The sequence below is a fragment of the Vanacampus margaritifer genome, chromosome 3 (genome assembly GCF_051991255.1).
Source record: "Vanacampus margaritifer isolate UIUO_Vmar chromosome 3, RoL_Vmar_1.0, whole genome shotgun sequence".
Classification (NCBI taxonomy): domain Eukaryota; kingdom Metazoa; phylum Chordata; class Actinopteri; order Syngnathiformes; family Syngnathidae; genus Vanacampus; species Vanacampus margaritifer.
In genome coordinates, this window is record NC_135434.1 from 20,066,922 (window position 1) to 20,093,583 (window position 26,662).

Below are 26,662 nucleotides of genomic sequence, written 5' to 3' on the forward strand. Positions count from 1 at the left end.
CTGTATGCTAGATGGCCAGTCCAGCCGTGCCAATTAATTGATTTTCAAAAGGGAATTCAGTGGGGTTTTTCGCTACCACTATTGGCCAATTTTGATGAAAATGGCCCTCATACATCCAAGTTAGTATTACAATAAATTATGAATCATAATAGTTAGCCATGGTTGTCAAAACATCTCACAATAAAATGCAGTGTGTGCAACATTGCAGACCGCAACCAACCAACGTATTGTTTAGTGAATACCTCGGTGAATACAGTGTCAACAAGATGATATACTGTTATCTCATGGTAGCGTGCAACTGCAGCTAAAGCCCTTTTCGAGTATGCTGCCATAGAGTGACTCCCCCCAACTTCTGAGCCTGCACGCCCTCCCTTCCCCTCCCCTCCCGTTACATCAGGCGCAGTGGCATGATGGCGGAAATACTGTAGTAGACTTCGGGACGAGCTGGAAAAGTGCATTCCTCGCCCTCGTTTACCCATTGTAAATAGTAATTTATTTATTGAGAGAAATATTTTTGTTTCCCCACCACCACCACAACGCCATGACACGCTGGGTTCCCACAACGAAAGAAAAGTACGGCGTGGGTAAGTTTTCCAAACAAGTGGGCTCACGTTTGTTGTGCCGTTTGAAAGTTCGTCGACTCTAGTGAACTCCCAGCAAAGTGAAATCACTTGAAAAGAGGGGAGGAGAAGCCTAGAGTCCATTGACTGTGTAGTTGTTTATACGTGGTGGGTGGAAAAAAACTCCTTACAAATTCCATAGGTGAACTTTACTTACAGTAGTTCCCTAAGGCGCTTTGGAACGATGGAAAAAGATTCTGGGTTTCAGCGGGCATGCCAACCATTCTTCTTGTGTATAATCTCACTGAGCCGACATGGAAGTAACTATAAACATGGATTTTATATTTTGTTGAAAGCACCCTCCAGAGTTCTTACAGGGTGACACAAATGGACAACAAGTGGGTCAGTGGCGTGTGGCACTCAAGGAAATAGTTTGCAATTTGCTCTTTGGCAAATTTGGACTTTACCTCGCTCTGCTTGTAGCTTTCTAAAGGTGTGGCCTTGATACCTGTGTGTGTTTGTATGTGCAGACTGCTCGTACTACACCCCCAAGGCAAATCTGTGCATCTGTGTTGTCTAAGTGAGAAATCATCCTCTGTCAGCGTAACTACCGGTTGCCCTTTTCTGCAGAATATGTGTGCTGTGCATCTTATCATAAGAGTCCTTAGTGTTCTGAAAACGTGTTATGCATATGTGTGGTTTGGAGGCCAAAAACCTTGCAGTTTTTTATGACACTTCTCACTCTGCTTTTGCTGTCATTGATCATCCTGCTACCGTTCTAGCGCAAAACATTTAAAACTGTACTGTATGTTTAAGCATGGCGTGGTCTGCAAGCACAAACAATGCCCCTTTTTGGTGAGACATTACCTTGTGTTTTAGGAATTTTCATGTTAATCCTTTTAGATCCCAACTGGCGTGACTTTCAAAGGTACCTTTTGATATTCTATGCGGTTCTCCTATCGTTTGCAGAAAAAAAGCACAGGATTCGCTAAGAACATTCTTATTAAAAAAAAAAAAAAAAAGCCATCAGACTGTGAACATCTTGTCATCAGCCTGATTAGTCGGATCTTGCCTGATTTCAGGAAACTACATAGATGAAAGGAGAGCTTTCATTTGATATTATCATAGCATATCTAATGAAGGTTTGTAGGAGCCATGGCCAATGGAGCTTAAACTAACCCATGAAAGAGAACTTGCCACAAGATCTCAATTTCCACACAGTACAGTGGCGAGACGTTCCGTTTACAAGTTGATTTTGTTGCATTTTTATTGTAAATACCAGCAGTCACCCAAAAGAAAAAAAAATTACTGGGATTATTTAGTAGAAAGAAGTTCTTGATTTGTTCACCGATAAGTTGGGATGGATACTGAGTCTCAGTACTAGTGCTGGGCAAAAAAGTCTTTAATAGCAGGCCATTTCATATCACGTTAACGATATTCATATCACAATAATGATATTCCACAACATAGATATTGTCAGTTATTCTATAAAAAAAATAAATAAATCCAACATGCAATGACTGCTTATATTTTCTCACTTTATTTTAGGACTGCAAGAACTAATCGATAAAGTCAATAAAAATTGATAGTGAAAAGTATTCACAAATTCAACAAATTTCATTATAGGTTTGTTGCATCAATTGCGTCCGGGGACGGTCCATCATTTTCAATGTCATTCTTGGTGCAGCATCCAGTGGGCCGGTGCGGGAATGTCGGCGGTCGATGTGAAATATAAAAGATAAAATACTGAAAAATACAGTAAGTTGTTAGAGTAGGTTCATCAGCATTGTCATTTCTAAATAAATAATATATCAACTATATGAAAGGCAAGTCCTAACAGTGTTTCTGACACTTTTTGTTTTGGGGTTATGAATAAAAAACAAAACAAAACCAAACTGAAATTTGTGTCTTGTTGATTATTTCTGGTGAAATAAAGACTCACTCATTGTTTTATTTTGTTTTTATGCGGTTACAAGACCTGCTTATTTCCCATTTAAATGATGCCCAATTTGTAAGGATTATACATTTGTTAGATAAGCAGCCCAACTGAGTATTTATTTACGCCCATGTAAGATGTGCCAAATACTCACTGCCAATGCTAAACCACTATTTAGGATTTTGCTATTGACTCCCATTTGTGTTCTTTGGTGCATTTGATAATTGAAGGCTTATCAGTAACATGAGGAAACATTTAAATATTGGCAACTTTACAATATATTCTTTTAACAAACAGTCATGAGTGTCTGTGCTATCTGGAATAGTCATACACACCCACAACAGCTTAGCACTTCTGCCACCAGCCTTGCAGATCAAAAGTATTGTCCCACACTCCTGTGGGATGGCATGCCACTCCTCACCCAGGAGTCATGCTTGCATGTCAGCCAAAGTGGTTGTGCTTGTTTCCCGAACACAAAACAGCAAGCTAGCAATTTTTTTTTACCCCCTTCCCCCTCAGATTCAATTGATGATTTTCTTCAAATCAAGCTCCAGTGCAGCATTCACTATGTACAGAAACATTTACAAACATGACAACAAATTACATCGTACCTTCAAAAAAAAAAAAAAAACTTATACTCTGATATTGCAAGGATACTAATGAGGCTGTGTGAGGGAGGCAGTCCCTTTTCAAGGTATTTGGTCCAATAAAGCAAGAACTATTGCTTGCTGTTTTACATATTGCTGGTGTGAAGCCGAAACCTTCATTCAAAAAGACCCCAATAATTGCTTTACTTAATGTACGCTGTTATGTTTTTTGCTCAAACACAACCTGTGCTATCTTTAATGTAACTACCCACTGTCAAGCTAAAGGATCATCTGTGGTCAAAATGAATAGTGTGATTAATCTGTGTTAGTACATGATTAATACGATATATATTTTTTGTGATTAATCAATGAGTTTACTTTAACTTTGACAGCACCAGGCAGGAGTTATTTTTCCTATTTGTTTTTATTTCTGTGGTAGCCCATTCAAGCAGTAATTAAAAGTTTTGTAATTGTTCTCAAGTGTTTAAAAATGTTCAAAACGTGTGTGTTGTTTTAAATATTTATAAACATTATTCTAATTTGTATCCTTATAGTGTGTGTGTGTTTTTTTTTTAAATAACTACATATAAAACAACGTTGAAGTTGATTCGCTGTCATCTATTTATTGCTTTTTACTGGTGTTCTAAAGTTTTTGCCGTGCTATTGTTTCAGTACCGGTATCAAGGTATTTTATGCATGTATAGTCAGTGCTAAAGTCAAAATTTTGGTATTGTCATAACACTTGTCTTAACTCCCTCAACTTGCATGAATGCATTCTTTAAGAAGATGAGATTAGCGGGATGCAGTTCCTACCACAGTGTGCCGTAAATTGATTGGTCAGAAAAGTACAGTATGCGGAAATTTTACTTGTCTAGAAATGTCATACTGACATTGTTATGATTTTTGTGTTTATATCCTCATGCTGGTTTCAGGATTAATTTGACATTTTGATGAGTGGATGAGGGATGTCATAGCAAATTGTCAGTCATACGTGACCTAATACAATAGATAATACTGTGACATATTCTAACAACCCACAAGCACACACACACTTGAATTTATTTGCCGCAGAGATTTGTCTGTACGAAAATTGTGAGAGAAGAATGGAATCATTTACACTACAGTATTTTTTTTCCCCTCTAAGTTTCGTTCTTCAGACTAAAGTGTGATTATTTAAGACGGTCAAAGGGTGCTGTGAAATGTAGTAGCCTCAAGCACATGCAAGTTGGGACAGATCACTGCTCGTAGTTGTATTTGCTTGGGAGGCTGCATGCTCCTGCAGCTCCCTTGAGTCATGACAAATATCCAGCTATGTTTTTTTTTTGAAGTCTGCTTATATGTTTGTATAATATTTCCCGCGCATGCATTCTTACTTGATTGTGGCCGTAATTCTGCAATGGCGGTGGTTTCAAAAGCACAGATAGGGTCACCTTCATGAAAACAGTTGGGCAGAGTGATTACATTAGCGTTTAGGGTTCACTAGTGATTCAGCTGGGCGAAACTGAACCTGCAGGGTGTAAATATTGACCAACAGAAATAATGAGGCTATAAAGCCACTGTCTTTTGAACATTGGCTCAAGCTACCTGCCACCTACTGTACCTGCTCAGTCTTTGTCACAAGATCACTAGACGTGCACTCTTTTTAAAAGAGTTTTTAAAAGTTTTAACTTTGATCCATTTTTTTTTTAAAATTCTGTTCTTTTAGCAATCTACAATTATGAACCCCATGGTGAACTGGAGCTGTGTTTACAGGTTGGGGACACTGTGCACATACTAGAAAAATTGGAAGGTAAGTAAACCTAAATACGCAACAGGCCACAACACATTTATCTTTTCCATCTGAGAAATCTGCCGCAAAAAAATAAGAAGTAATGTTAAGCTAACTGTCATTACATATGTTGTGTAATATTGAAAATGAGTGTGCAGTCCTCCACATCGTCCTCTTGATATTAGGACCGTCATTACTCTCGCAGTCTTTCTCCTCTCAGTGTATCGTGATTCTTTATTAATATAAATCTCCTCAGGCTGGTATCGGGGATACACACAACGAGAGAAATCACATAAGGTATGGGTATCACTAGCTCATTTTTCTAATCATAACGAAGGCCATAAAATGACTGAACGTTTTATCACTTCCAAAGATCCCCCAAGATCTTTTCCAAAGTTTTAAGCTCTTATCAAGGGATAAGTATGTTTATGATGACATGTTTCTCATAATGGTCTAGTTGCCAGGCCATAGAGATCCTGCTGATACTGCCGGATGCTTATGGGCAGAATCAGCGTATTTTCAAAATAATCACTTTTAAGGAAACCAAAAAATATGGCATGTTTGTTGAGCCATTAACGTTGCATCATAACTGAGAGGATGCAATATTCAACCCTTTAGATTGGTTGATAGTTTCTTAAAAATAAAAAAAATACACATGTGACAACTGACCAAAATTATCCATATTTAAAATTAAAATAAATAAGAAATAGGCGAAATTTGAACATACGTGGTTTTGGCTACATATACACACACTACCAATAAGTGAGCCATTGGCATAATTAGCATTATTAGCAGAAACGTAAAGATTGATGATTTTGATATTGTGATGCCAAATCAAATGCTACACTGGTATCATTTTAGTAGAGCCCCTGACTGTTGTTTAGATAAAATCAAAATGTGTTGAATTGCTATTTTTTTTCATTAAAGTGTTTGATTTTTTTCCTCAGGGAATTTTTCCATCTTCGTACATCCACTTAAAGGAGGCTTCAGTTGAGGGAACAGGGTAAGATCACATATCAGTAAACATGTCATTTTTGTAACAATACACTTAGTCTTTGGTTTGCCGCACCGCCAGTGACATACAATCACATTTATAATTATCTTAATTGAATCTTCAGAAATTCTTTTCTTGGCTGTGAAAGGAAGCCATTCATCTATTTATCATGTATACAAAAACACTTGTGCCTGTTCAAATTATACGATATGCTCTGTGAGCAATGAGCCACTTTTCCAATATCCTATTATTCTGCTTTTGTGGCTGTTAGCCAGCAGGAAATAATTATTCCGGCAGATTTACCACTGGTGCAGGAGCTCGGGGCTACACTGAGGGAATGGGCGCAGATATGGCACAAGCTCTTTGTGGTATGTACACTGTACTCGGTCTTTCTGCACACATTTGTGAACAACTAGAGTAAATAATTCCATCCCCCCCCTTAAGAGTAGAGTTGCCTTTAAAATTGCAATGTTACAAGTTTATAAATTTTTGTGTGTCAGGCAAACAAGGATTCCTTGTTCCGGAGCGTTCAGCAAATGGCCTACAGTCTTATAGAATATCGATCACAGATAGTGTCAGGAACACTACCCAAGGATGACCTTGTAGAACTCAGAAAGAAAGTCACTGCCAAGATTGACTATGGCAACAGGTATGAATCTTGTTGACGTACTGTCCTACAATAATTTGCCCTCTGACACCATTGTAAAGTCTGTGGCAATCTGTTCAACTGTGCGGTACTCTGCTGCTCAGGATTCTGGGCTTGGACCTGGTTGTGCGAGATGAAGCAGGAAACACACTGGATCCTGACTTTACAAGCACTGTCAGTCTGTTCCGTGCCCATGAGACTGCATCCCGTAGTGTTGATGACAGGATACAAGAAGAGAAGGCATGCCTATTTATTGTTGATAATGTTGTTTTTATGTTATGTAATGTTATTTGTTTTCGTTTTTATGCAGACGCGGTTACAAAATCTGGAAATGAGGCGCCAGGCTCTGTTTAACTCTGTTCACACCTACAGTCTCCTCATGAACCTGAAAAACTTTGTATGCAACATTGGAGAAGATGCTGAGCTGCTCATGTCTCTTTATGACCCAGATCAGTCAGAATTTATCAGGTTCGCCCTCTCGTCTCTCTGAACTGTATAGTGTAACGCCAAGGTTATTTGCGACTTAATGTAGATTGAAGACAAACGGTAGACAGTGATTCTTTTTAATGGTGTAAAATGTGTCAAAAACTGACGTTCTATGGAGTGACTTAGAATGTAAAATTTGAGCGGAACAAAAGTCCTCTCAAATTAAAATAATGTACTTATAGTTAATAATTAAAGACCCAAAACTGCTGGATTTGATTATAGATTCTTACCACCTTGTAAAATCAAGGATAATACTATTACTTTAGTACTATATTGGAAAAAATATATAAGGTTATAAGAAAAGGGTAGTAGTAAATAGATTTTACTTCTTCTTACTTCTTTTCTAATATGTGCAGTCTAATTTTATTTTTGTTAGTTTACTTTAGTATATTTAGTTATATTGTTCTCATGTTATTTTCAAACATTTGAAATAAACCATTCAATAATTGATCACACCAGATAGCAAAATATTTATGTTGAAGTATTTAAAAAGTCAGTGCCAAAATATCCACCTTAAATCCCAATGTAAGGACACATTTGCATCACATAAATATGTTTCTGTTTTTATTATTATTATTATTATTTTTAATGCAATTCCTTGTTTGAATTCGTTTAGCGAGAACTTCCTGGTGCGGTGGGACAGTAAGGGGATGCCTAAAGAAATTGAAAAACTCAACAACCTGCCAGCACTCTTCACGGTAACCAAATCCAAATCCCTCTTTCAGTTTCACGCAAGTGATATAAAACTTCCAAATGTCTTTGACAAGAAGGACAATTTGCTACTGAATAGCTACTTGTTTCCTAAAAGTGTAATTGAGCTCTTACTCCTTGTACATCTTTCACAAGTAATTCACAATGTTAATATATTTGCATACTTTCAGCAGTTGTTGTTCATGCCATTCAAACACAATATTACATTAACGGTCATTTGTGCTGACATCCTAAGAATGAGAAAGAAACATTTAATGCCAAACCTTCTCAAAGCAAATCATGACTTGACCTACGAAGTCATCCAAAAGATGAATACATGCAGATGGAAAGGTTCAGTTGTTGTAACATTTAATTTGAATCTGCCACAAGATATCAACTGCATTATTGGTTGACTTTTTGTATCCAGGAGCTTAGCAGGAGTGACCTGATGAGGCAGCGTCTATTCCTGGTGTGCCAGATCATCAGAGTAGGAAGCATGGAGCTCAAAGAGGGGAAGAAACAAACAGGTGGACTAAGGAGACCATTTGGTGTGGCTGGTGAGATAACTTTTCACATCATATGGTCTATTAATGTATCTGTTTATCCAAAACCAGAACCCATTCAGCAATGAAAATGGCATTTCTTTGTCCTGCAGTACCTTTTGAATTGTGCTGATGTGTAAAGTGAGGGATGCATGTGCAGAATTAAATGGCAACACCTGTTTTCTGACCTAGAAAATGCAGAATGATGTCTGGAAATGAGTTGAGCAACCATCTTTTTGTATTTGGCTTGACGATTAGTCTATTTGTGGAAATGCAGCAAATGGAGTGAAACCACAGTTTAAAAAAAAAGTGACTCAGAAGACACATTATTCTTCTCTGCCAGGAAGCAGGACACATTAAGAAAGGATCTGGGTAGATTACACAGTTATGAAGCACTATTATTTTGTACGATGGAGATCAGGAACACTCACTCTGCTGGAATATTTTGGCTTGATGTTATGTCAATTTTCAGGACAAAATACCTTAAAAAAAAAAAAAAAATATATATATATATATATATATATATATATATATATATATTGTACACTTTATTATAAATTTAGATATAAAATGTGCGATTAATCGGAAGTTAAGCATTGAAGTCATGCGATTAACTACGATTAAAATTTTTAATCGACTGACACCTCTAATTCTAAACGTTGAAAGACACTTCAGGTCTGATGATTACTACAGAAGTTTTCTTTCAATGCTCTGGTAATAAAGCCCCACGCAAGTGGAGAAAAAAAATCCCACAGTCCTCCCGACAGTAAAAAAAAAAAAAGAAAAAAAAGAAAAGTTTAATCACCGTCCAGGACAATTACTGTAAATTGATTCTTAGCAGTAGTAATTAATTTGATGCATATGGGAGGCAAACAGGTGGAGCTGTGCATGGAGAGAGACCTCACAAACAGAGACCAAAATGGATGTACTATAGCTTAAAGCAGCCTCCACCTTGTTAGTTCTGGCTTGGGTTCATATCAGTCCATTTGTTTATTGCACGTTGACAGCCTTTATGTGCTGCATTTTTACCACTAACCCTACTTGAAATGACTGCATAGTCTAGTGAAAAACTATCAAAAATAAAACGTGCATTTTCCTTGCAGTAGCAATCACATGCAGTAGCAGTTACCTTGAACTACATTTAGAATTCAAAATATTCAGTCTGTGAGTGGCAGTTGCCATGATGGTGGTTCCTGTTGTCAGGGAGGAGTCCACTGAAGGGCACAACGCACAAGTCTAAATCTAGAGGCTAATCTGTGAAATGTAGCCGAATATCAGGATGTTCACCTAATGTTGCCGTCAAACACTTCTAACCAGGGCAATGGGCGTTCAGTCTGTGCGGATGAGGAGGGCACTTTCTGCCTCTCAATAAATATTTGATATTACTTTTCTGTAAAGAACTATTACATGAATCCATCTAAAGTATGAAACAACCCTGCGACACATAGGGGCCCTCATGTGGTCACTGTGTGTAAGAGCTTCTTGCCGATGCTCATGTTGTCAAATAAATGTTTCATAAATCAGCCCGCTGACCGAGTTTCGGCGCTGCCCTGGACCGCATGCAGTGCATCATGGGGCAGTGTGCCTCAGTGATAAAATTAGTCGTCTCACAACCTAGAGGTTGTGGGTTCGATCCCATGCCTTGTGAACATTGTCGAAGTATCTTTGAGCAATATACTGAACCCCCAGTTGCTCCTGATGATGTATCATCAGTAGGTGAATGAGTAGTCAAAATGTAAACCGCTTTGAGGGCCTCGTAAGGTGGAAAGCATTATATAAAGGAAGTACCATTTACCATCATTGGCCGCTGTGGTCTTTATGATGTACATTATACTATTTTTAGTCCAAGATGCTATCAGACTTTTTTGGTTTTTATTTATGATGCTTCACCTACTGTATAACCGTTTGGAACTACTATCTTTTTCAGCTCTAACATGGAGCTGGCTGGCTTAACTTTGGCAAATAACTCATTTTAAAATAGAAATGGAGCTATATTAGAGCCGGTGCTAAAGAAAAGTGAGAGAGACGACTGAATGGGATAGCGGATTTGAACCGTTTCCATCTTTTGTTTATTATATATATTTTTAAATATGTAAGAATGTGAGGTTTTCCAATGGACAAACTAATAGCTGTTAGAAAAGTGCAATTGTTTGTCTACATTCAACCATCAGCCAATGTGACAGCATGCACGCTGTGATCGCACCAACAGCATGCTGGCGAAAAAGCAGTTGGCCAACATAAGAAATTGGACAGTTTAGTCTTAAGACATACAGGAATTACTGTGGGAGTGTGTCAGAGACTGTTCTTTTTTTAAGAGTATATTTTAATGTCATTCTTTTAAAATATAGATTTTATTTGCATTATTGTATTACTGTATTGCTGCTAGTGCTGTTTAATTATGATTTTTATGAGGATAAGCGTTAGGACAATTGATGCATTATTATTATAATTATAATAATTATTATTATTATCATCTGTATAATAGTTTTGCATTTGTGTATTTTAACTATATACAACACTTTTTATGTGCAGCGCTATGCTCTAAAATTAAAAAGTTGAGTCAGATTGTTTGATGTTGAGGCAAAAATTGTATGTAACAGTGAAAAATAAATGGCTTAAGATGAGTACAACAAGAAGCCTTTGAGAGAAGTTCTTTAGATGTCTCTCGTCGGCTTGGCACTATACTTTGATCATATTACTACATACACAACAATGTTAAACCCTATGAATGTATAAAGTTCCTCTGAGTATTTAAAGATCTTATTGTATAAAAAATAGGGAAGTTATGGAATTGTTCCACAGATCGGAACGGAACAGATCTGACATATTGATGCTTTCCCCCGGCATTTTATTTAACCTTGCGGCCCACCAAGCTTACCTTGTCCCCCCACCCCCCCAGGCGAAGAGCAACACCCCCCCCACACACACACATTTTGTTTGGGGGGGGGGGGGGGGGACGACTTGTACGTACTGACTTTCCCCGTCAGTAATCGGTGGATGTTTTTTGCCACCCCCATCCTCCTCTTCGACGGACATGATATATGATTGGCTGTGTAATTTGTCGTCCTCAACCAAAGAATAGCCCTGGATGGAAATTTGTCCGTCCATCCCCAACAACACACTACGCTTACCAAGTTTCCTGGGGGAAACCCTGTGTCATTTTTAAGGAATGCATCCATCCATCAATTTTCGAAACCGCTTACAGTTTAGGGAATAGCTCATCCACTAACCTGTCCTTTAAAGCAGGTATCTTAGCAGACAAAATACAAATACTGTGTATATATATAACAGATACTCGAGAAAATTTTTCCACAATGACTGGCAGATTTTATTGACAAACACAACCTACTAAATGATAGTATGGTTTTAGATAATCTAGATCAGGGATGAGCAATTTAAATGATTGAGGAGGTCACAATTTTTCTTCAGCGTTCTTGGGAGTGGGCACATACAACCATACACATTATAGCCAGCTGACTGACAAAATAAAATTGCCATTTTAATTATGGGCAAAATACATGCCGGCCCGCGAATAGAAAAAAAAAAATCCATGTATAACTGATGCTCATTGAATTGAATGCTTTTTAAAACATTTTTTGTAAACCCAAATAAGTCTTCAAAAAACAGTGATAAACCTTGACGCTAATATTAAATCCACATGCTAGAAAAAAAATATATACATTAAGAAAAAACAGATGTACAGTATTTGGAAAGTTTCTTTGCAACATGCACACAATATGGGGCGAGCGGCATTTGATTTAGCGTTATAGTGAGTTTTTCATGGTCTTTGTATTTGCTCTGTGGTGCCTTGTTGGTGCATTTCAGGACGACACTGCTAATATAGTTACATAAAAATATGGCTTCACGTTAATTGTTCTACTAAAAATACCTCTCTTATGGTATTATTCATTGTAAGTGTTACCATAGTGACCAAATTAAAGCGGTGTTACCCTTGTTGGTGTTTGTGCTGCTAAAACAGCTACATAAAAATATACAGTGGATTTGTTGTTGTACCATTTTTTCCTCCATTAAAAAAAAATGTTTTTACAAGTTCTACAAAATCAAACGTCTACATCATACCCATGTTGCAAAATATAGAGATTTGCGCAAACATAAGCAATTGTTTGCATGCTGCTACCAACCATTGCACGGCGGAAGGCCATTCCTCGTGTTGTTGTTGGTTGAACTACTCAAGAACTGCTTTGCATCCAGCAAAGTAGGCTACTGGGGTCAGTCTTTAATGCTTTGGTGTCATTGCAGTGATGGACATAACGGATATCGCTCATGGCAAAACAGATGATGAGGACAAACAGCATTTCATCCCTTTTCAGCAGTGAGTCTTTTGACGTTGTCACATGTTTTATACCTTTGACTGGTTCAACTTTGTATTTAAATGTCACATGGATTGGGTTGACGGAAATGTTCTAGAATAGCTTTTGACTTGATGTGGTCGCAATGTTTCAGCTAACAAAGGACAAATTCAACAGAAAAATCAGCTTCTGACAGAGAGGTTTGAATCTTGTTTTCAAGCCACCTGGACTGCACTTGTTTCACTGCAGTCTTGCTGTGTTGTGTGCGTTTACATAGATATATGTGTGCCTACAGTATATGTCACAAACAAATATGTTTTTCTTTATTTTTTTAACTTTAACTTTTTATTGAACAGTAGATAAAAAATGATAGCCTTATATTGCCTTTGATACACTTGGATTTCCATTTGTTTTCCAGCTATGAGACGTGTGGTTGCAGTACTGCTTTTTTCTTATTTTCACCTTCATGCACATTCTCAGGATAGCAATGGAGACCTACATTCGTCAGAGGCAGCTCATCATGTCTCCCCTCATCCCATCTCGAGTCATAGGAGAGAATGAGCCACTCACTGCTGTTTTCAACAAAGTCATTGCCACGAGGGAGGTCAATCACAAAGGCCAGGGTAAAAGGAAGTGCTCACATAGGTTCTGTCCCCTGTGATTTTATAGAACGTTCTAAATTGACCTTTTTGTTTTGAAGGAAATAAATCATGTGTGAGTGTCTACAGCGTGTAAGTTTTTGGTGTCTGCCTCGTTGATTTTCTTTTTCATGTTTGCTGGCAGGGTTGTTTGTGACCCTCAAGCTGCTCCCAGGGGATCTTGCACAGGTCAGGAAGGACTACCCACACTTTGTGGACCGTAGCACGGCGATAGTCAGAAAAATGGGCTTTCCGGAAATCATCCTCCCAGGTGACTTACGTCTTTGTTTCCTCTACATACGATAGGGTCATTTTCATTCTAATTGCCTATAGAACCGCAAGTAGGGTACATAAATTGTTGGCACATTTACCTGATCATCTATTCTCCTCTGTCCAGGTAACGTCAGGAATGATATTTATGTAACCTTGCTGCAGGGAGAGTTTGACCGTGGTAAAAAGAAGACACCCAAGAATGTGGAGGTCATACTGAGTGTGCATGATGATGAAGGCAATGCCATGGAGGTAATATTGACCAGTGAAGCAAATCCAACCAATATTTCACCAACATGACAATATTTAACGTTTTTTAACAATATACAATGACAAATTCCATAGCATGCCTTTTGACCAAATACTTTTAATTCATAATTGTTTACTTTTTATTTAGTCTTCCTCCCCATATACACAGTGATGGGTACCCAAGTCGGTCCTTTTTGTGTGTGTGTGTTGTATAGATCGATTTGGGTCCTTTCTACCGAGCACCGATTCATGTGAAATGAAACGGTACCATGTTTCGGTGTCTAAGTGGATCCTTTTAAGTTGTAACTGTGCGGCAGTGAAAATGTTGTTTTTCCACTGCACACTTGAACGCAGCACCTACATCATGACCTCTTTCTTGCATCCTTTCATACATGCTAAAAATACCTTTCTGGGTTTTAAGTGTGCAAGACTTATATTACTTATATACTTTTACAGTATATGTATATTAAAAAATACTGATTGGTTAATTATAAAAATATATAATGCATTAAAAAAAATCCCCCCAATGCATTTCAATGGTCGTCAGTTACTGTATACCCAGGCTTTCATTATTCACAGCCCGGCTTGGTCCATATTCCCCGCAAATAGTGAAGGTCAACTTTAGATATATTGTTCAAAAAGCAACTTTCCTTTTCGACTCTCAGTATGCATTGCATGGCGCAATGCATTTAATTAATGAAGCTATAAGGACATGAATCCTTTTCATATGTGTACTTGTGTTATGTTACAGTTCCACACCTGTATGCATAGTCTGTATTTGTGTGTGTATATGTGCATATAAAAACATTTGGACAACGTTTGAGCAGTTGCTGCATGCAATTACTACAATGTATACTATCTAATGAAGATTAGATAGTATTAACATCACTAGTGCTGTGATGTAATTACAGTAATTTCTGGACTGTAAGGCGCACCTGACTATAACCCGCACTAGCTAAATTTGGGGAATACTCGAGTTTGGCACACATGTAAGCCGCACCCGACTGTAAGCCGCAGGTGTTTTAATGTTACCGCACCGAGTTCCCGCTACTTTCCTTTCCTTAATGAGGGCGCAATTGTCTCGCTCTCGTTCTGTCTCTCCTACTGTATTTGGGCTCACTTGGTTTGTTTTGCCCTGCCTAACGCTCTTGCGTCTCCTTTATAGTGCGCCCTATTCTGATCTGATGGGTAAGCCTCACCTTTGTATTAGCCGCAGAGTCGAATGCAAGTGAAAAAAGTAGCGTCTTATAGTCCAGAAATTACTGTATGTTGTATATGTAGACGGGCCAAGGACAGAAAGAAGGTGGATCCTAAATTGTAGGACAAACGAACGTACAGTATAATGTAATAAATATCCCACAAAATTCTGCGGTTTTAATCTGTATTCATGTTAAGTTTTCATTCCTACCACATGTCTTAATGTTTATTGCGTTTTTTTTTATTTTATAGAAGGCAATATTTCCTGGGGCTGGTTACGATGGTATCACAGAATACAAGTCTGTCATATACTACCAAGTGAAGCAACCCTGTTGGAATGAAACAGTGAAGGTGATCTTATGTCATGAACCCACATACACAATTGAACATGATATCCCGTTGCTCAAATTCATTTGTGAAATGGATTTAATACAGCTCAGTAGGGGTGTAAATTGCCTAGTACCTGGCGATTCGATTCGTATCACGATTCATAGGTCACGATTCGATTCGATACCGAATAATCCCGATGCGAATCCATAAATTGATCATTGCGATTTTTTTTAAAACTCAAATTTTGAAAATACTAATCAGTAAACATGTACATTGTAAGATTTGTATGAAAATGTATTTATTTATCTGAAAATTCAGGTTGCAGTCTGTCAGTCAGTTTGAACAGCACTGAAATAAAATATTAAGGCTTAATGTTCCATTAATATAACATTCTTCTATGCTTAATGTGTAAATCCTAACCCTAAATAAGACGTTTTGTTGAATATTCCCATAAAAAAATTTATGTTTAAAAATCGATTCGGCCACATATTAAATCGATTCGAGAATTGCACGCTGTAATATCGCGATATATTGCCGAATCGATTTTTTCTAACACCCCTACAGCTCAGTAGATGAAATAATTTTAAAGTTGAGATACCGAGACACAATGTGCTAATAATATCAATTGCAAATACAATCATGTATTTTGGAGCCGTAATTCCTCTGATTTTGTCTTCTGTCTTCAAGGTGACAATTCCCATTGAAGACGTTTGCCGCTGTCACCTGAGGGTGATGTTTCGACATAGATCCTCCCAGGACTGTGAGTCACTATGACTTGCTGTGACTTAGTTGTATGACAAACACCCACACGTAATCCCTGCACCATGCTAAATAGAGCTCATCTTCTGCTCCTCTCTATCCTTCAGCTAGGGACAAATCAGAAAAACCCTTTGGTATGGCTTTTGTCCGCCTAATGAGAGGAGATGGAACAACACTCAGGGACGGAAGGCATGAACCCATCGTCTATAAGGTAGTCAGTCTCCAAGGCTTGTTGTACTTTAATTACAACAAAGCACATGCTATAACATTCATCTAAATGCATGGGGGAAAAAACTCATTGTCGGTGCACAACTGAAAGTGTGTACTGTGTATTGATTTATTATGGAACTCTCTTTATTAAATATGAAATGAAATATCCATTGATCTGTTTACCACAAGACTCATTCCATCTTTTATGACATTTTTAGGTTGATGTGAAAAGGGCAGATGATGCAAAGGTTTATCTGGCCTTGCCAGGGACCTGGGCTGAAGTGGAGGAGAAGCAGAAACTAACCGGGAAGCAGTTCCACCATTCAGGAGTGGTCCCTGTCACCAAGGACAGCTTTCAGATTTCCACACTTACTTGCTCCACTAAACTCACCCAGAACGGTATTTGACAGCCCTTTTTTTTTCTCCACTCTGTCTGACTATAAATCAAATATCTCTTGTTCACAAATACTTTTTGAGAATGAAGCAAGTTTTAAATTGAAAGGTTTTACAACACAGCCTAGATCACCTCTAATGCCAGGTTGAATGAATTTAATTGAGCTGTGGAGAGATTAAGGTTTATTAATGGTTGGATGTTCAAGTTTATCAACCTTAATTGATGCTCCAACTGATATGTTCACAAATCTTTAGTTGATCTACTCGGCCTGTTGAACTGGAGGTCTAACCCAGATGATCTTGACCAGATCCTGCAGAGACTGATGGAGGTCGAAGGCGGGGAGATAGTTAAAGTAGGTGCTCTACATTGCTAATGTCACATTGTAATGACGCTATATATTAGACACTTTATTTGGATTTCTTATGAGAATTTTATAATAAGATGAGGTTTTTTTTTATAGTTTCTCCAAGATACTCTTGATGCTCTGTTCAACATCATGATGGAGACTTCAGAAAAGGACACCTATGACACACTGGTGTTCAATGCCTTGGTTAGTATTTGATATGCAGGTGGCACCTGTTACCTTTTGGCAAGACTATAATTCATCACACAGTGAATGCTGTGCATTTTCTTCAGCTCCTTATTGGGTCCCTTTTTCCCTCTAGGTTTTTATCATCACACTGATTGGTGACATCAAATTCCAGCACTTTAACCCAGTCCTTGAAACCTACATTAACAAGCACTTCAGTGCCACTTTGGCTTACATGTGAGTGCCTGCCATCCTAAATTGCTTGCAACATGACATCCTTTTATTTGTGGCATTTCCCACCTACCTTAAAGTGTGGTAATCATAAGAGCTAAAGTCAAACTTATTTGCATTTTAAGGAAGCTTACCAAGGTGCTCAACTACTATGTGGGCCACGCGGAGGAGCCTGCCCTCACTGAGAAGCTCTATGCGGCACTCAAGGCTCTCAAGTATTTGTTCAGGTTTATTGTCCAGTCTCGGATCCTCTACCTAAGGTATCTAAGGGGCGCTCATACTCCCACTCACACTTGTGTTTTTGGAAGATTAGCTTGTAATATGATCCACCTTTTTAGGTTCTATGGAAACAGTGAAGATGGGGATGCTTTCTTCAATTCCATTCGCTCTCTATTCCTGTCTTTCAACACTCTCATGGACAGACCACTTGATGAGGGAGTGAAAATAAAGGTTTGAGCTTTGCAGTTCTGTTTAGTTTTTTGTACTGCCAAAAGCTGTAAATGAGCAATGCTGTCCATTATTGTATGACTAATCAAGGCAGGGCTGCAGCACACTGATGAGGCAGAACTCCACTGAGCACTCGCACAGTGTGCGGTATTCTGCCAGAAAATTTCACAAGTGGCCGAGTCTCAGCCACTGATTTTGCGATGATTTGAAATTTGAATCGCTTTTGCACAATTTGGCAATGTTGCAAATCCTAGCAAATCAAAATGCACGGGAAAAATCTATTTCTGTGTTTTAAAGCGAGTGCTACAGAGCTGCACTCCACTAAGAAAATTTTTGTAATGTGTTTATATGTTCAATAAACCAACCAACGAGATAAGAGATAGGTATACAGTCCTGATCACCATTATTGGCACCCATAAAGGTAAAGTAAAGTACATAATGTGGAATATCTTCTGAAAAATGACTCCTGATCTCAATCCAATTCAAAATCTTTGATATGAGCTGAAATGTGCCAGTGGGAAAAGAAACTTGCAAACATTCAAGAGCTGGAACAATTTGCAAAGGGAGAGTGGGGGGAAATACCAGCAGAGAAGTGCAAGAAGCTTAGGGATGGCTACAAGAAACGTTTGGAAGTTGTCATCACTGCCAAAGGGTATGGAGCCAAATATCAAAGAGGGGTGCCATCATTGCTGAACATGCTGAGTTTTTTCTTTTTTCTTTGGAATTACAATATGTACGCTGAAAAACAATTTCCTTTGTTGAATTACTTTGGACATCTGATTAAAAGGTCCTGATGATATAAAATTGGTACATTTCCATTGATTTCTCAATATATTGTCGAGATCATGCAAAAAATGAAGGGGTGCTAATAACTGTAAGCAGGACTGTACAGTCCATGTTTAGTGTTTTGCATAGACACTTAACCGTATTTACATTTTTTTTTGAACCTGTGTATTAAATAGCAAAGATTATGGTAAAAATTTACATGAGCGGCATACGTAAAGTTGTTGTTGTTGACTGACACTTTCTATCTTTTTATCAATTCAAAAATTGATACGTTACAGCATATTGTATGGAGAGCTGCAGAACACGATGTAGGCTTGCTCAGTTCACATTGCAGCTGAATTGCCCAATGTGCGGGTGGAATGAGTGGCCAATTGTCATTTTTTGTGATGACGGGCCTAGTGGGTTTTGGGAGTATCGCACAGTGTGCAGCAGTCCTTATGAATTGTTTAGCAAATCAATGAGCTTCAAAGTAGCTGTAGTATACCTCCTGGCATTGTTGTCATCCAGGTAAAGAAATGTTCTGCTGAGTTTATATAGAATACACCTACTGTAACTTCAACTTGATGACACCCTACATTTTGTATTTTCAGGGGGCGATATTGAAATACCTCCCCAGCATCATTAATGACATCCAGTCTGTGTTTGATCCTGTGGAGTTAAGGTAATTCCCAAGGGGGACTGCACATCTTGGAATAATACTTCATGAATTATTTGTGAGATTTTTCTGTCAATCCTGCTGCTGTAAGGTCAACAACACATGTGAACTGTATTTGTCTGAGACAATTACAACATAGAAAGTGAAATGCATTCTCATTTTACAGCATTCTGCTTACAAAGTTTATTGAGAGCATTCCTGACTCCCAACTTGTGCGTCAGAAGCTCGGCTGCATGTGCAAAATGGTGGAGAGTGACCTTTTCATGCAGCCAGGTGGGTTGTTTTTTGTTTTTTTTTAGCCCGAAGCCACATAATGAAATTTCACACAAGATGCATTGAAAACACAAACCACTGCCTCACGCTCATTTAAAACTTTGTCACAGCCCCTACAGGGACTAGAAATGGGGCATGTCATACTGTGACCACATTTCTCTGCTTTGCTTCCACAGATTGTCGAGATGTGCTTCTACCACTTGTCAATGACCAGCTGAGTGGGCAGCTGGATGATCACTCCAGTAAACCCGACTATGAGGCCTGTGTCCAACTGCTTAGCACTATGTTGGACATCCTGGATCGCAAGGACGTGGTAAGGTTCTCACTAACAGTTCAAAATGGCTGACACCTCAGGATACAATTACAGAAGCATCTTGTCAAAATAAGATTACAGGCCAAGATAGAAGACATTTGAAAAGAAAAGCTTAAATCGTCAAATGCTGCAGATTTGGCGCATATGCTGTCAAATACATAAGTCCATGTGAATGCAGAGAAACAAGCATTTACACTAATGCGCTTGTGCATTTGGAAAATTGCTTCCTTTTGATGCAATACTAACACGAAAGCATTTACACACATACCAAATGTATTTACTTGTGTTGTTGCTATTATTTTGCTCGTTCCTATAAACTCTAATTGCGGGAGGGTTATAGGGGGTCCGTTGCAGTATGGGATGGGCGGTGGCCAAAGGCTGGGACCTTGACAGTCTGATCACTGGCTGTTGAAACGTGAAATGTCAGCTATCAAGCAGGTATGGAGGCTGAGCTGAATTTATTGCCTCTGGCTTGGTGCCTGTACAATGGGGTTCACCCTGATGGACGAAATGTTAGCCTCCTCTTCCTAGCTAGGGTTTTGACTTACTTTTGTTTTTACCTTTGTATCAAATAGCAGCTTAGAGTACCCACCCTTTTAGGAGTCATTTTCGGGGGTGCTGTAGAGCACTCATGCTGAGTACCGTACGTCATTATTCTGCTGGGAGACTTTAGGAACTTGTAATGCTCACGTTGGCAATGCCAGACAGACCTTTAATGGTGTGATTGAGAGGAGCGACTCCCGGGGTTTCTGGTGAAATCCATTGCTTACCATAGCAAACGTTGCTGGCATATTAAAATGTTCTATATATTTTTTAATTACTTTATGGGTTTATTATTATATCCAAAATATGAATAGCTTTGGTTCATTATTTTCCCTTTAAAAAAAAAAAAGACTTGTCCCTGTAAAAATGATGTCAATTTATGCTAACTAGGTTTTAAATGAGCATATTGATGAGAAATTGAATCCAGTATGGCCAATTACATTGTGGGATGTTTTGTACAGGTATTTTGAGAATTAATGACATTATACGGTATTACTCGAATCTGAAGGTGTTTTTTGACCACATTTTTTATCAATATCATAAAAGAGCGTTTTCCAAAGAAGACAGTTTTTCGACACAAATATTTTTATTTCTCCAGAACCAATCATTGTGTGTTGTACTGAGCCAGGTTGAAATGACCATTCCAAGCCAACCCTTTCATGTGGAAAGTCTCACTTTTGGCAAATCTTGTCATGTTGCTACTTCTTATAACAAAATGTGCAGCTTGTCTCTATTTCCCTGTACAATTTCTGAGGGAATTAGAATTACTAGTTTGGGTTGAGCTCTACCAAAAGCTTTATGTTTGATAATTATCATCCCCTTCTAACTAGCCACTTTTCCCCATTTGTTTTGGATAAACACATTTTGAACACATTTTGTTGTTAAACTTTTTTACATAATAGCACATTACTCAAATTAAGTGATTAACAATATCAGAAAACCACAATATTAAAACACTAAATGAATACCTCTCTAATGCTAATTAAGTAATTTACAATATCATAAAACCACAATATTAAAACACTAAATGAATACCTCTCTAATGCTATAAAAGTGCATGTGAACATGTGATTGCATTTGTGCAGGGTCCGACCAGGGTACACGTTCAGCTGATAATGGAGCGCCTACTTCGCAGGGTTAATCGTACTGTCATAGGCATGGACAGATCATCTCCCCTCATTGTAAGTGTGATATTACTGCTTGAATATGTCCTCAGGAAATGCAGGCCTCAGTAACACTAAACAAACAGTACTCTCTTTATAAAGGGGGGGAATTTACTATATAGTAACACTTGATATCATTTGCTTAAATAAAACAAACTAGTGCTCTGAATGTTCTTTTGTGTGGAATGGTGAATTACTGTCATTTAATGTATTGTAAAAAAATAAATAAATAAAACCTTGTCTGTGACAGGGCCACTATTTATCCTGTATGACGGCTATCCTGAAGCAGATGGATGACATGCATTATGCTCACTATATTGGCACCTTTAAGACAAGACAGGATATCACCGTAAGTGTCCTAGTGCTGTCCTTGTTAGTTTCTGTATGCCTCACCCTGTAACAGTCTGTCAATAATTAACATGAAACCACCCAGGCCACTCTCTACACCTTTAGAGAAAATTGATTGTAAACATATGCAATTGATAGAAATGACATGATGATGTCAGTGGGCTTCTAGTGGTCGGAACACGATGAGGCCTGACATGGAGCAGTGTTGTCTTTTTGATTTAACTGGTTTTCAACTGGCACTTATGATGAAGCTTCTCCTATCATCAGGACTTCCTCATGGAGACATTCATCATGTTCAAGGACCTCATGGGGAAGGTCTTCCCTGCTGACTGGATGATTATGAACCTGGTGCAGATGCAAGTCTTCCTGAGGGCCATAAACCAGTATTCGGATGTCCTCAACATGTATTTCTTAGACCAAGCACATTTTGAATTACAGGTTTGTTTTCTTCGTTCAGTTTTGTTAATCAAACAAACTCGTTATGTATGACAATATGTGGTTTAGTATTTTAAACCTGTGTACTTTCACAGCTGTGGAATAGCTACTTTCATTTGACCGTGGCATTCCTCACCCATAAGACACTGCAACTTGAGTCCTTCTCACAAGAGAAACGCAACAAGATACTAAACAAGTGAGATTTTTCTATTCATGCAGTTTATGAATGTGTCCCATCCAAGTTGCCTTGGATTAGCTCCTGCTGAGATATTTAGTTACACAATGCAGGCCACAGATTTATTTTAGCCATGTTCACAATATACTCAAATGCACACTACACTCAAAGTATTGTAACAGTGAGCCAATTCCATTATTTTTGCTGAAAATAATTTGGTTTAACGTCAACATGGGACTAGCTATCAACCTTGCAGCTTTTACCTACACGGACAAAGTGGTTGGTACTGTGAGTTAAATCAATATAAATCCTTAGTTGTTACTGAAATTACTCGAAACCGAGGAGACTGAAATTGCCAATATAAATATTAGAAGACACAGGCAAGACTGCAGATATTATAATAGATAGGATAAGATTGCTAGTAAATATTATATCTCATTCATGTCGATCTCTTTTGAACCTGCCTGATCCAGGTCCATTTGCAACATATAAAAGAGGTGTTTACTAATATATATTTTTTTATTATGCCGGAATATTAGCAGTAGCTGTAACATACCTTCAAATAAAAGCTGGTTGGTGCTGCTCTATTGTTTCATTATTCTTTTGATGTCAAACCCGTGTTTTCAGTCTAGCAAAAATAAATAATGTTGTAATACTTTACTACAACAAACAGTACTTTGACAGATATGTTCTAACAATTTTGGAGTGGAGTTTATTTCAAACATTTTTTAAGATTTACATATGAGCCAAGAATAGGATTTTTTTTTTTATTTGACACATTTTTGTCTGGTTTGAAGGGTTGATAAATGCGTGATTGATAACTTACCCACTGAGTAGACAAACTACACTTTAATTTTGTATATTTCATATATTTACTTTGTGTTAAAATGCATGATCCCATGGAACACAAATTGGATTGGAATGAATTTCTAGCTTTAATGAGGAAAATATGTTCTAAACTGATTTAAATTTGCTACAGATATGGTGATATGAGGAAGACAGTTGGCTTTAAGATAAGAGATATGTGGTACAATCTTGGTGAGTAGTTACTACCATCTAATATTGTTTTTTTTTTTTATCATATATTTTTGTGAAATTTATTATTTGGTGCCTCCCAGTAATGCAGGCAGAATAATAAAATAATGTTTTCATTGTTCAGTTTCACTGTACTGTTTTGTTTGCAGCATTATTAAATTGCCTTATGTTTGTTGTGAGATGAAGATACAGCTTATTACCTTATCAAATCATGTACATATTCTTCTGAGTGCTAATCTTTTGTTGTCCTTCAGGCCCCCATAAAATGAAGTTCATCCCCTCCATGGTCGGACCTATTTTGGAGGTCACTTTGGTGCCTGAGCCAGAGCTAAGGAAGGCCACAATTCCCATCTTCTTTGATATGATGCAGTGTGAGCACAATTTCAGCCCTGGGCGCACATTTGAGACGGTACAATCTCCAATCTTATGCTCTGTGTGTTTTCTTTAAATACCATCAAAGTTTTTTGATACATCACTTGTGGTCTATTTGACTCTGTGCTTGTAATTGTATATTACAAATACAAAATCTTTTCACAAAGAAAGCGTAAGAAATCAAAATGAGGCTGTAGGTGTTACCAGTGCAAGAAAACTATTGTATATTATAATTATCCATATATATTTACCCATAATTGTCTTCTTTCAGTTTGAAAATGAACTGATAACAAAACTGGATCAAGAGGTTGAAGGGGGTCAAGGAGATGAGCAGTACAAAGTCCTGCTGGAGAAAACGTAACTCTTGTCACTTATTCTAATTCTATCAAATTTTTCCCAGTAGCTAAATAGATACATATTTGGTCTAAAACTCTATCTAGGCTTGCAGATTTTGTTTTATTAAAATTTTTGAAGGATCTAATAGATCAAGGCAAGCTGCAAAATTAACAAAAAATATATTGTAATAACTCCTGCATGTATCATAGTTGTACAGTAATGATAGTGTGCAAATATTTCAGATAGATGATTCATTGCAGCTTTTTACAGGCTGTCTAGTGAAAGACTTTATGGATCCACAGGTTATTGGAGCACTGCAGACGGCATAGATACCTGTCACAGTCAGGTGAGGAGCTGGCACTTCTGCTGAGCAGCCTGCTGGAGAATCTCCTGGCATACCGCACCATCACGCATGATGAAAGTCCTGAACATCGCATGAGCTGCACTGTCAATGTGCTGGTACGGCCCACTCCTGTGTTGGCAAAAAGGCTGTCACCTTTGTGCTTGTAAGCAGTTATTTGACATGACATTAGTTTGCTTTCTCCTTTAGAATTTCTACAAGGAAAAAAAGAGGGAAGACATTTATATCCGGTAAGTCAGGTAGCACTGTTGACATCTGAATTTTTGATGAAGTGCGCCTTTTTGATGTGTTCTTTTAACTAGGTACTTGTACAAACTGCGGGATTTACACTTGGACTGTGAGAATTACACAGAGGCCTCCTACACTCTGCTGCTACATGCTGAATTACTTGAGGTCTGACATACTTAGATCTTACTTTTAACATTTTCAGATGTTGGTCTTACACATGTGATGTATTGATTTTGTGCCAGTGGTCTGACAAAAACTGTGCACCTCATCTGATTCCTCGAGACGGGAAGCATGTGTGGACGCAACAGGAGTTGAAAGAAAGACTCTTTCAGGAGATCATATGTTATTTGGACAAAGGAAAGGTGCGTATTGCTATTTCTGCCACTGTGCTAAGGTCACAAATGAATTGTTTTTGAATAATGCATTAATTCCTTGAAGTAATGTTTGAAACTCAAATTTCAATATTTCGCATATGTGCTTTAGGTTTCTTTGTTGCGTCATTCAAATGTTATACACTAGGGCTGTACAATTTTGTTTGTTTTTTGGCAAAATCGCAATTCCAGACAACGCGATCACACCATCGCCAAAGCTTCAAAAACATTTTTTGCAGCGCTCCTGGATGACCCAGAATCTCTTATATCAAATATAATCTCGCACATGCACACCAATCAGCTCCGGGTTGCTGCTCACAAACTGGGGTAATACTTGGTAAATTAGCTATGAGTTTTAATTGATTTACTTTTATTGTTAATGTTAGAGTGCTATGTTATGAGATATACATGATAGGTCTCAAAATAACTTTTTTTAAATAGCTAAATGACTATAAAATTTATTATTTATTTGTTAGGTGTATTTAATTACATAGAAGAAAATGTGGCCGTATGTTTTCATGAAAATGCAAAGTTTTAACAAAAAGATACAAAGAGAAGAATAAATCTGATTATTTCTGCCTCTAATGGAAAATATTTGCGGCATGATTCACATTTAAACAACTTTATACTTCTATTATAATGTTTACACTTAAGTTCATATATCGCAATATATCACTGTTTCTGTGAAGGGATTCCGTTTATACCATGATACGAATTTTATGTCATATCTCTGTAAATTAGTGCAAGAGAAAGGTTTAAAAAATAATTTTTTTTACAACAGTATTACACATACTGTAATTAAATATTAAATATACGTACATGACAATAAGCATTAGTTCTTTCTTCATTGAAGCAGTTTAAAAAAACCTTTAGACTATTAGAGTAATAAATGTTAATGTTTTGATGGTGCAATAGATGCAATTTTCTGTCATATTTGTAAATGTTACTGTACATAGTGAATAATGCCTTGAAGCTTGATTAAGGGAGGCGGATGGGGGTTGGCAATTCAATCTTTTCCTGAAATCGTTCAGCCCTATTGCACACACACACACACTGTTTCTTATCAACGGTTCATTTTTGAAGCCATTAGCTATCTGAGGGACTTTACATCTTCCCAGATGTGGGAGAAAGCTATTGAACTTGGCAAGGAGCTGGCCAAGATGCACGAAAGCCACATGTTTGACTTCATGGAGCTCAGCCAGCTGCTGGTAAGAAGCCATATGTTCATTATTTTGCATCATTATATTAAATTACATATAGCTGCATTATTATTCTCATTCTGCCCCCAACCAAATACCACTACAGAAAACAAAATTGAAAATAGTCAATCTAAATGTATATGTGTGGGGGGTAGGGGGGCTTGGTGGGTACCTTAATGTTGTAAATGTTTGTGATGAATATTAGTGAAAATGTGTGTCAGGTTGCCAGAGGCTGAGTGCAATTAGTTTAAAAACAGTGAAGGGTTTGAAGCATGCATGCGTGTCAACGCAAGCAC

The 26,662-nt window shown here is 37.8% G+C and overlaps 1 protein-coding gene across 4 annotated transcripts in view; it reads left to right on the top strand.

Moving 5' to 3' along the window:
* Positions 1–404: 404 nt before the first annotated feature.
* The window catches only part of dock5 (dedicator of cytokinesis 5), a 41,610-nt gene continuing 15,352 nt past the window's right edge, over positions 405–26,662 (top strand). For 3 of the 4 annotated variants that reach the window (XM_077561666.1, XM_077561667.1, XM_077561669.1), the window contains exons 1-38: positions 405–584; positions 4,789–4,872; positions 5,108–5,148; positions 5,799–5,854; positions 6,117–6,213; positions 6,346–6,494; positions 6,596–6,731; positions 6,802–6,959; positions 7,594–7,675; positions 8,095–8,224; positions 12,470–12,542; positions 13,000–13,142; positions 13,303–13,428; positions 13,555–13,679; positions 15,126–15,224; positions 15,891–15,963; positions 16,070–16,173; positions 16,391–16,571; positions 16,821–16,918; positions 17,027–17,116; positions 17,232–17,332; positions 17,452–17,586; positions 17,665–17,776; positions 19,150–19,220; positions 19,381–19,487; positions 19,664–19,800; positions 21,429–21,524; positions 21,757–21,855; positions 22,122–22,292; positions 22,385–22,485; positions 23,444–23,502; positions 23,754–23,908; positions 24,143–24,228; positions 24,510–24,666; positions 24,758–24,798; positions 24,871–24,961; positions 25,039–25,158; positions 26,286–26,375. In XM_077561666.1, coding sequence (XP_077417792.1) covers positions 542–584; positions 4,789–4,872; positions 5,108–5,148; positions 5,799–5,854; positions 6,117–6,213; positions 6,346–6,494; positions 6,596–6,731; positions 6,802–6,959; positions 7,594–7,675; positions 8,095–8,224; positions 12,470–12,542; positions 13,000–13,142; positions 13,303–13,428; positions 13,555–13,679; positions 15,126–15,224; positions 15,891–15,963; positions 16,070–16,173; positions 16,391–16,571; positions 16,821–16,918; positions 17,027–17,116; positions 17,232–17,332; positions 17,452–17,586; positions 17,665–17,776; positions 19,150–19,220; positions 19,381–19,487; positions 19,664–19,800; positions 21,429–21,524; positions 21,757–21,855; positions 22,122–22,292; positions 22,385–22,485; positions 23,444–23,502; positions 23,754–23,908; positions 24,143–24,228; positions 24,510–24,666; positions 24,758–24,798; positions 24,871–24,961; positions 25,039–25,158; positions 26,286–26,375 — 4,017 coding nt within the window. In that variant the 5' untranslated portion in view covers positions 405–541. The remainder of the gene's footprint in view (positions 585–4,788; positions 4,873–5,107; positions 5,149–5,798; positions 5,855–6,116; positions 6,214–6,345; positions 6,495–6,595; positions 6,732–6,801; positions 6,960–7,593; positions 7,676–8,094; positions 8,225–12,469; positions 12,543–12,999; positions 13,143–13,302; positions 13,429–13,554; positions 13,680–15,125; positions 15,225–15,890; positions 15,964–16,069; positions 16,174–16,390; positions 16,572–16,820; positions 16,919–17,026; positions 17,117–17,231; positions 17,333–17,451; positions 17,587–17,664; positions 17,777–19,149; positions 19,221–19,380; positions 19,488–19,663; positions 19,801–21,428; positions 21,525–21,756; positions 21,856–22,121; positions 22,293–22,384; positions 22,486–23,443; positions 23,503–23,753; positions 23,909–24,142; positions 24,229–24,509; positions 24,667–24,757; positions 24,799–24,870; positions 24,962–25,038; positions 25,159–26,285; positions 26,376–26,662) is intronic. The other variant, XM_077561668.1, reaches the window with a different exon arrangement.